The sequence below is a fragment of the Stegastes partitus genome, unplaced genomic scaffold (assembly GCF_000690725.1).
Source record: "Stegastes partitus isolate 25-593 unplaced genomic scaffold, Stegastes_partitus-1.0.2 Scaffold892, whole genome shotgun sequence".
NCBI lineage: Eukaryota > Metazoa > Chordata > Actinopteri > Pomacentridae > Stegastes > Stegastes partitus.
In genome coordinates, this window is record NW_007578623.1 from 210,958 (window position 1) to 220,957 (window position 10,000).

The following is a 10,000-nucleotide window of genomic DNA, read 5'->3' on the forward strand; positions in this document are numbered from 1 at the left end:
ACACACACACACACACACTTAATTAATTGATTCGGTTCTGCTCCACTGAACTTTGTGCTGAATTACTATAATCACTATAATCGCTTTTAAACAAGCCTTTAAAGTTTTATAGTCCTCTTTCTCTCTTTCTTTCCCTAACACCCACCCACACACACACACACACAGACACACACCCACATACACTCACACCACACACACACACACAAAGTAATAATTCTCAAAAACAACAACAAAAAAGCATCATCGACAAAGCTCATTGAGCAAGTGAAAGAATATAAATATATATATCGATGTGATTATACATGTATTTACCCAGAACCAATCCGTTCCTGACTTTCTGCGGCACACTAAGCCTTGGCTGCAATAATAATTACAGTTAAATTAACTAAATGCTGTGAAATTAGGCCAAAACTTAGCATGTGCAAAACACAACTGCACTCATTTGCTGTTACGTTGACCCATTAAGTGAAAGCAACATCAGACAAAAACCTCACGTTGACCTGAAGTCCGTTACGCCTGTGGCAGCGCAAACAATCAAACATGCTACTGTGAAGCAATTTATGTGAGCAGCACCTTAATGTTCTCTATAATGCTCATTCAAGTGTATTCGAGCCAATCCGTGGACTGGAACAAGATGCAAACATCCACAAATGAATCCTTAATAGCAAACGCCTGGACTGAAATTAAGCAATAAACACCGCAACAGTAATAGTGGAGTGGTGTTAATTATATACTAGTACTCCATTATTTTTTTGTTTTATGTTTTCAATGCCAGGCATAGGAGAGGGGAGGATAGGGAACGAAGGAAAGTAGGAGGCTGGGGAGGAAAGGAGGAGAGGCGACACACTGTAATTGATGATCATGTCAAAAAAGACCTCTATAAACTTCAGCCAAGGCTAAATGATCCGTAAGGTGTGTGCGTGTGTGAGACAGAGTGTACGTATGATTTTACGAGTGTCTACCTTGCAAATGCAACTTTACGTGTGCGTGTGCCCGTTTTTATGAGTGTGTCTGCGCTGTGTATCTGACATGGGTTGTGTATGTGCTCCATGAGCGTGTACCTGCACTATTTCTTTTCTGCATACATGTGTGTGTGTTTGTAGGCGTTGCTCTTTCTAGGGCGTGTGTACAGATGCATTTAAATACGAGTCTGTGTTTTGGCAGTAAGGTGTGCTATGAATAGGCCTCATGTTTTTGCCTGCTGAAGCCTAAAATCTGCACCGAGGGACCAGCTTCTACGCGGCTGTCCACCAACACACCCACATTCACCTTATTTCATCACTGCTTTTTTCGGAAGGTGTTGATTCGATGATTTAACGCGGTAAATAATAAAAAAAGAGAAAATAAGAAGGCTAGAAAAAAATAACATTATAAATGCTATTCAACACTTAAACTTCGATTAAGCTCTCTCTGGCACAAACACTTTAGATTTCAGCAGAATTCTGAGTATGTACATTGCTGGTGTTGAATCTTTCATGTGGCGTGCACTAGTAGAAAATTAATACTTTCAACACAAAAATAATTTTGTCTTCAGCAAAGATGCCAAAGACCACTAATGAACGGAGAACGCAATTACGATCTATCTCCACATACGACTTCCTTACCACATAACCAAAGTTCTGTTTTAGTATAAGTCTCGGTGGAATTCAGGAACTAAAACTACATAGTTAGGAATAATCGTGGTCATGGATAAAAAACAAACAAAAGAAAAAACTAACGTTGCAGGAGAAAAGATGTTAACTGTGATCTCTAGAGACAAAGTAAGGTATTTATTGTTTTACGGCTGACCATCCACCCAGACCTCATCCTCAAGAGTATCAGCGATGCTACATTAGCGATGCTACATCATCACTTTATTGCCTCGTAATTCTCATTTCAATGACCACAAGAGGTCAAGAACACATAAAGACGACACAGATCACTGGGTTTTTTCTGACAATCTCACAACCAATTCACAACAACTTCAAGTTCTATTTAGAACGCTGTACCTATGAGGTTAAGTGAACTGTTACGAGCTGTAATTTTGCACTGCAGATAATATTGTTCTGAATATTGGGTTCATTTAACAGGAAGCATCGACCATGTGTCTCTCTTTTACTAAGCTTGTCCCAACTGACTCTGATTATTACGTTGACACAGTTATTGGTGGTATCTGGTGAAAATGCCTCTTAATCTCTGTGTCTATCATCACATAAGCAGCTTATTTAATGACAAACTTGTGCACCACTTGGCGTAACTCTCTGATTTAACATTTCAGAATTTCAGTTGATGGCATTTTGTCTTTCAATCTCAGGAGCACCCAGCACAGGTCGATTTAAGTCTGAAGAACTGCGTTGCATCAGCTAATCAAACCCATTTTTCTCACTCCACAGCCTTCTTTCCAGTTTCAATCTCAACTCCAACAATCGACTGTGTTTTCCGCTCTCCCATCCTCCCCCCATGCTCTTTCTTTTTCCTTCCCCTCCCTGACTCACCAGGAGCAGCGAGATTCTGGACCTGAGCAGGGACCTGGACATTAGCCTCGGAGGCCAGGGTGAGGCGGCCTCCCTTGCCGATGCGATCACAAAGCAGGGTGATGTGTTTCTTGAGGCGGGCGGTGTCACGGGGGAGACCCAGCACCGGGCCTCCGGTCTGGGCCAGGGATGTGGCCTGGTCCTTGGGGCTCCGCGACAAGCAACTCCGCAGGAGGTGGGAGACGGCGGCGTCGCAGCTCTCCTCCCAGCCCTGAGGAGAAATACAGGAAGGTGAGAGGTGGGACAAGAGAAGCAACTAAAATGTCCATATAATAGCATTTTATTATATTGTTGAGCTAAACTTGTAAAAAATAAAACAAGGAGATGAGGATGTAACAAAAGCAGGTGAGAAGGAAATGTTTAAAGACCATCGGAAGCAGAGTGATGAAGTGGTGAGTGGATCTGATATTAGCTTCTATTTTATGGTTTTATCAGTTCTGGTCTAAAAGGTTTTGGTTTTGTACATACGACATTTTAACACAAGGTTATTAATTACAATTACTCAACCGTACAAAAGTCAAGATCAATTGAACGAAACTATGCACAAGTCCATAAGGTTTTGAATAATCCAGAGTTTAAAAAGTATGTTTTATAGTCACAGCTTTATAGTCATAGTGAGTGCCAACCAGCAAAGGAAGCGGTATGTGCTGCCTTCGCTGCAGGTTTTAGCGAACAGCTTCTGGGGCGTCACAGAGTAGCGAGCAACACAGGCGGCGTTATCAAAACTTCCAGCAAGGCAACGTTGCCATCCTCAGAAGCTGGAAGCTTTCAGTTTGATGCGAACACACTTCAGCAGCGAAGATGTATTTACACCGTGCTAAGTAGCAAGCATTAGCACTATTCAGTTCAATTTTATGTGTATAGCACCAGTTCAGAATATACGTCATCTCATAGCACTTCACATAATAAGATGAAGACCTTATGCACTGTCCTTGTTATTGCAAAAACTTTTTTCCCCCTTGAGTCTCAATACAACCGCAAAGTTGTGTCATGTAATTTGGGGAACGTAGACAAACGCAGCACCAGCTTTTTCTCCCCGTTGTGCTCTGTGGGATCCAAGATGCCCCGTTTCTATTGGCCGCATGGTCATACATCATCGCGCAGGATCCAAAGTTTAACAATATTGCAAACGCGCGGTGTCTACAACCTGTGCTTGCGGCATGGCGTTGTTGCTCGGCGCAAGCAATTGAAATGAATGGGTTTCAGAGCGCAGCGAGCGGCTTTCACACAGGACGCTGATGTCGATATAAAAAACAGGAAAAAAAACAAGTGAACCATTGGTTTGATTGCCAATCTGTATCAGCAAATGCCCGAACTTTAGACTTTGGAACTAACATTGAAAGAGACAATGTAGGAAGGACTCAGAAAGAGAGGAGATGATCCAAAAAGAAAAGACGTGAAGGGAGCAGAACAGAGGGAATAAAATGTGGGGGGGAAATCAATGGAACATGTAGGAAGTGAAACAAAACAGTAATTAGAAGAAGCGCCCCAGAGTGACAAGGAACTGAGTAAAGAGAGAAGCATGAGCAGGAAAAGACAGGAGATGAAGGGGGCATGAAGACGGTGGGGAAAAGGAGGCAGGAAAGATTTAATGGACCATTATTAGTTCTAAACCTTGATGCTTTAACAACGTTCTTGACATTTATTAAAGAGCAAGAAACCAATAAAACCTGCTGAAACAAACGGGACGGACACACACAAACACACATGGCAACAACGGCAGTTTCGTCACTGACTCCCTGTTGTTTGTCTCGGGCTGATACAACAGGTCTGGACATCTCTCACAAACACACAAACTTCAGCCAACTCATCCCCATGCAAACCAATGAAACCCGACTCAGTCATCTGAATGGATCATTTAGACGGTAAGCCGGAGGAGGAGGAGGAGGTGGGATGTTCAGTGTGTGTGTGTGTTGGGTGGGTGAGGCGTGTAGGAGGGTGGGTGAGGGTGTGTTGACAGGTACCCTTCTACCCTCCAAACCTCCCACTCCCCCCCTGCTCCCCCCCTGCCTGCCTGCCGCCATGCTGATAGGCCCCTAATGAGCCATAATGACAGGTAATCAAGCCTGTAATGATGATGACAGAGAGATACAGACAGAGACAGGGAAAGAGAGAAAGACAGACAGACGGAAAGAGAGAGAGAGAGGGAGAGAGAGAGAGAGAGAGAGAAGGAGTCCTTAAAGGTCAAGGAGATGAGATGATGACAGAGGGTAAGGCAGATATTAGAGACAGAAAACAAGATGAGGGGAAAGACGAAGCAGAGATAAGAATGAAGGAAAGACAGTGGGGGAAAAAAACGGTCTGGAAGGAGGAAAAAATACGGGAGAGGAGGAGGAAGAGGAGGAGAGACGGGAGGCGGGTGACCTATTCGTACCACAATACCTCTCCAGGTTATCAAATACTTGGAAGCAAATAACTGCAGGTTTCTGTGGAAACTTGGCACGCTCACGCACGCGCTCACCGACACATACGTTCCACATGCTGCGGAGGAAAATTAAATGTCTTTAAACCTAAACTGCAGACATTCATCCTCCCGAACGAGAAGAAAGGAAGCACAGAAAGGTGGAGCGAAGCGGGTTTGGACCGAGGCCAGAGCGATAAATTAAGACAAAGTTCCCACTAATGCAGAAATAGGAGCGACGTTTGTTTTCTGTACCCAGAAACAAGAGAGGGTTTGTGTTAGTCACTGATCTTTGAAGACCAAAGCAGCTTAGGTCACTGAACATGTGTTGCTTTTTAAAAAAGGGAAGACTTTGGGTTAATGCGCATTCATTACTCTTAAAAGTTGTGCTTCTCGAGGTACACGTCCACCAAGGCGAGGTTTTATTTTTTCTCCAACATTTCAAGAGAAATGTGCTCATGGAGCCAAAAAGGAAAGCTTTGGGAAGTTTTAGCAAACCACTGAAATAGAGAGAAACGTTGACATCAATGAGCAAAACTATAAATATTGGTTGTTTAACGATTCTTAAGAGTTTATGTGGAGTTGATTGTTGTGTCGACTCAGATGTAGTTTTTAGGGCCTTTGCCGCGCTAATATGGATATTTTGTAAAATTAACATTTCCCTCTTCTCTTGGGATGCTCGTCCACACACAAACGGCATTTAAGAAACCTCTTGTGGAGAATTTTTTAAACACTTTTGAAAGAAAATTTGTAGAAACTCAGATTTATGTGTATCCGTGTGGACATGTAAAACCAAGAGTTTGGGAAACGAAGTTGTCACACACATGACTCTTGTTGCTCTGTGAAATGAGCATCTGACTGAAGGAACAACGTTTGTTTAGCGCTAGCACTTCCAAGTTTACAGCTTGCTTTATCCACAGCATATACGGCTTAAAGTCTGTTGAAATGATGAAATTACATTCTTCCCTTCTGTGGTATTCGACATAATGTTAAAGTCGACAGACCAGGCATGCATGTCAGGGCATTAGTAGTCGTTTTTTGAATTCTCACATGCACAGATATATTTTGTAAAATGATGTTCTTGTAGAATTCTTCTGCTTTTCTTTTTTAAACAGAGGGGGAAAATATCAGTCTAGGAACATATCCACAGGGCTTAGGTGGCCACTATTGTGCCAAATTGTGCTATACTACCCGAAGCGCTGGATAAAGTGAAGGTAGGCATGACAAAATAATCTTAAATACATATGAAACTAAACCCGTGTTCCTGTATGGTCATTACTTTTAAAGATGATGTTATAAAAATCAGATATAAACTGCTGATATTTAAAAGTGCACAAGTGGCTTTAACTCTGTCATTTATCAACCTGTGTAGCTTCACTGTGCCACTGTTGTCGCTTTGACAAAGACACACACACACAGATAGTTAAAATACTTTCCTTTTCTCTTATTAAGTCTCCCAAGCTTCGTATCCTCAAAAAGCCTGCGGACTGCATCAGGAATATTAAGTCTGACAAGGGGGAAATCCCAGGTGTGATTGCAACATCATTGGACAGCCATGGATAAAATGTTCCCGAGCCCAGCACACAACCTTGGAGGACTCCCAAAGAGACAGGTAAAGGTTCAGAAAGCAATCCCTCAGTCCTGACATCCTCGTCAAGACTGGGAAAGTCATTTGAGGAGCCCGACTTACGGCTCCGTGAGAACAATGTCATACAGTCGGTCTCCGGGGCAAACGTCGACCACACGATCACTTCCCTCCACCAAATCAGTGAAATCCATTTTCTGAAAGAATATCACAAAGACTGCATTTGGTACAGTACAGCTTCTTTTTTTTCCCCTTCACTGCGTAACTTCTGAGTGTAATCAACTTTAAATATGAGCAATTACTGTAAATGCTTTCGTACGTACAATCACAAGCCCTAATATGGTATAAAAACATGGGCCTTGACTGGAGAGCAACAGGACAAAGGGAGAATTTAAGTGAAGTGCTCTGAGTTCAATTAAAAATATGGCCAAATGTAATAATGTCACCCTTATTACTAATTACACACAATCTAGTTCTGCTAGTGCAGTAATTGTCTTGTAAGTTTATGAACGTGTCAATACACACCAGACAGTGGAAGTCTTATTGTGAGGTGAAAATCCTTTAAGTATATTTTTATGTGGTGTGGCGTTATTTTCTCCGTATAATTTAGGACCGTAACGACCCAGAAATGGACGAGGAAGAATGGAAAAATGGACCGAGGGCCTGAAGACACCTGATAAAGCAACCTTGCTGCCAGACAAAAATAATAAAAGCCGTCCTCCGCAGTATTTGGGCATGGGATCTGTAGCATTAAGTCTAGTATTAAGTGGTAGTTAAAGCTGGAGAGAGATTGTGGTTATGGAAAATAAACTATGATTAAGGAGTGGTTAGGCATATAAAAGACATCAGCCATGCGTTGTTTTAAAACAGGCGGCTATGTCACGGTTGTGTATTGCTTCAGGTACCAGTGAGACTTGAAATATGATCCAGGAAGTACAGTTGAGGGAAGAGATTAAAAGTTTTAAAAGCTTAACAGATGCCAAAACACTGCACAGTGGTTTCTAATGCTCCTCGACAGGACTTTACAACTTTGGAAAGTCATCACAGAGGAAGCCATTTCATCTTTAGTCACACCGATCGCAATGTAAATAGTAGAAATATGTTGTTCACGATGAAAAAGCAAACCACCGGGAATGCTCAGGGGCCAAAGTTGGTCTGAACGCGGCCTTAAAGGCACAAAAGTGTCCAGTGTGGATATTATTTCAGGAGTTACGAGGCCGGGTGGAGAGAAAGTTTTGGTCCAGGTTGTCTGCTCGGTGTGCAAGTCATATGGAACCACAATGATTCAAAAATCCATGTAGGGTGTTATATATAAAAGCAGCACCTGGTGAAATAAAACAGTGACTCTATGAGGCTCTGAAAAAAAGATTGGAAACACTTCTAACTTCTCTCCAGCGCTTCTTTACATCACAAAGAGCAATTTGACTCAATTCAGCTCAGAACATATGTCTAAAAACGTTCCTCGTAGTGCTGAAAATAGCTCTGTGGTGGTATAAGGCTAAAGGAACACTTTTGGGTACTATAGAGAGAATCTTGGTCAAGAGAGCAGGAAGTCGGTGCCAGGCTGGCTTTACGGCTGTATGATGGATTCTGGTAAAATAAACAGGAGACTGAGAATGTGGGGGGGCATTCAAGAATAGCATCCAGACAGACAGCGTTGGCAATTTTGTTGACTGACAGATGGAAAAAGAGACAAAAGAGGGAGGGAGAAGAACAAGAGAAAAAAAAAAAGGGCTGGTGAAGGGAATATGGCTGATGAGGAAGGGAAGGAGAAGAAGAAGAAGAAACCAGAGAGAGAGACAGAGAAGAGGAAGACAAAAAAATGGGGAAGTAAAAAAAAAAAAAGATGGATGGATGGATGGAGAAAATGACAGCATACAACAAGAGGGGAGGATATAAATAGGGACGGTGATGTAAAATAAAGAAGCAACGACGGAAAATGAAGGGAAACAAAGATGATAGCGATGGGGAGAAGCAGAGAAAAGAGATTTATATATTAATATTAGGAGGAGCTGATGAAGTGAGGAGAAGAGTTAGTGGAAAAAAAGGATGATGAAGAGTAAGAGAACGGACGGTAAATACAGAGAATACAGGAATGATGAGCGGTGAGATGAGCGTGAAAAGTGGGAAAAAATGGAAGATGAGAGAGGGATGAGGTGATGGAAGAAGGCAAAAGCAGGAGGCGGTCAGAAAAAAAAAAAGAAGAAGGGAAACGCTTGGAGTGAGAGGAGAGATGAAGTGGGAGGAGGATGAGGAGGGAGGAGAGAGAGAGGAGCAAGAGGAATGCATGAAGAAAATGAGAAGGAGGAGGCATTCTGCTTGGCTGCAACCAAATGAGACGTTGCGTTAGATACCACACGGACGCATTCCCTCGAGAGTTCCTCCCTCTTCTTTTTTCTCCTCCTCCTCTTCATGCTTTCCGACCTCCTCGTTCTAAATATTTCTATTTTCTTTCTGACTTCTTTCTTTTTCTGGTGTAATGAATTCCTGCTCTCCCAAAGGTTCTGATTGTTAGCGACGCATGCTTCGAGTTCTTTGCACTTTGTGTCTCTGAAAGATAATCACATAATCTCTGGTTATGTGACAGGTGACATACAGGTCTTAGGTCATTCGGTATTCTGTTACATATTTGGATGTTTCCCTCTTTCATGCCACAGAGATAGTTCTGTGGCTAATGGGATGCTGACTCTGTGCTGTAAAGTTCTGTGTTTAGTGGTCTTGAGCAGTGCTGTCATTAAAGTAATATAATACATAGTACATATTCATTTGTCAAAACTAATTCATCACATTACTTATTCTTTCCCGGTAGAAATATGTACACTAGTTATTACATTACTTTTGCATTACAAGATAACTCAGCGTGAGATCTACTGCCATGTAGTCGCCAGTTGACTATATATTTAAATTGTTCTACGTTAAATCTTCCGTATGTCCACTTATCAGTATAAAACTCAGTATTACCAAAAACCCAGAAGCAAAAATGGTGAAAACAAGCCCAAAGAGCACATCATGAAGACATTTCACAGCAAGAATGCTCTCAAAACAGTGTCTTCTTACAGTCCCATGGCCTCGTAAAAAAGGATAAAAATGCTTATATGCCTATTTAGACGACTATAGGCTTACTACAATATTACGCTTTGTGAGTGCCAAAAGTTCCCTTTTTTCACTTTTGGGTTTTGTAATTGTAAAAATGACAAGAATGTATACAATTCAGACTATTCAGAAGGAACTACATTGATTTACAGCTTTTATTCTGTGAATAATAATAAATAAATGAAACAAAGAAAAAAAAACAGAACAAAACGGTACATTTACTGTTAAGAAAGCAAAGATGGTGTTGCTTGGTGAAAACAAAACAACAACAAAAAACAAACTAAAACTAAATTTAAGTATTCTAAAATATTTATTTCAGTTAATTGTAAAAACAGGTTTAAAGCAAAGGTCATTTTTCCACAAGTTAGGTAAATTTTTGCATTTTTTTGTTGAACTTATAGAAGCAAG

The 10,000-nt window shown here is 41.5% G+C and overlaps 1 protein-coding gene across 1 annotated transcript in view; it reads right to left on the bottom strand.

Moving 5' to 3' along the window:
* The window catches only part of LOC103365952 (protein PTHB1-like), a gene marked incomplete at its 5' end in the record, with an annotated part of 141,266 nt that overhangs the window by 73,632 nt on the left and 57,634 nt on the right, over nt 1–10,000 (bottom strand). The window contains one exon of the mRNA XM_008293535.1: nt 2,475–2,724. Within this exon, the coding sequence (XP_008291757.1) occupies nt 2,475–2,724 (250 nt within the window). The remainder of the gene's footprint in view (nt 1–2,474; nt 2,725–10,000) is intronic.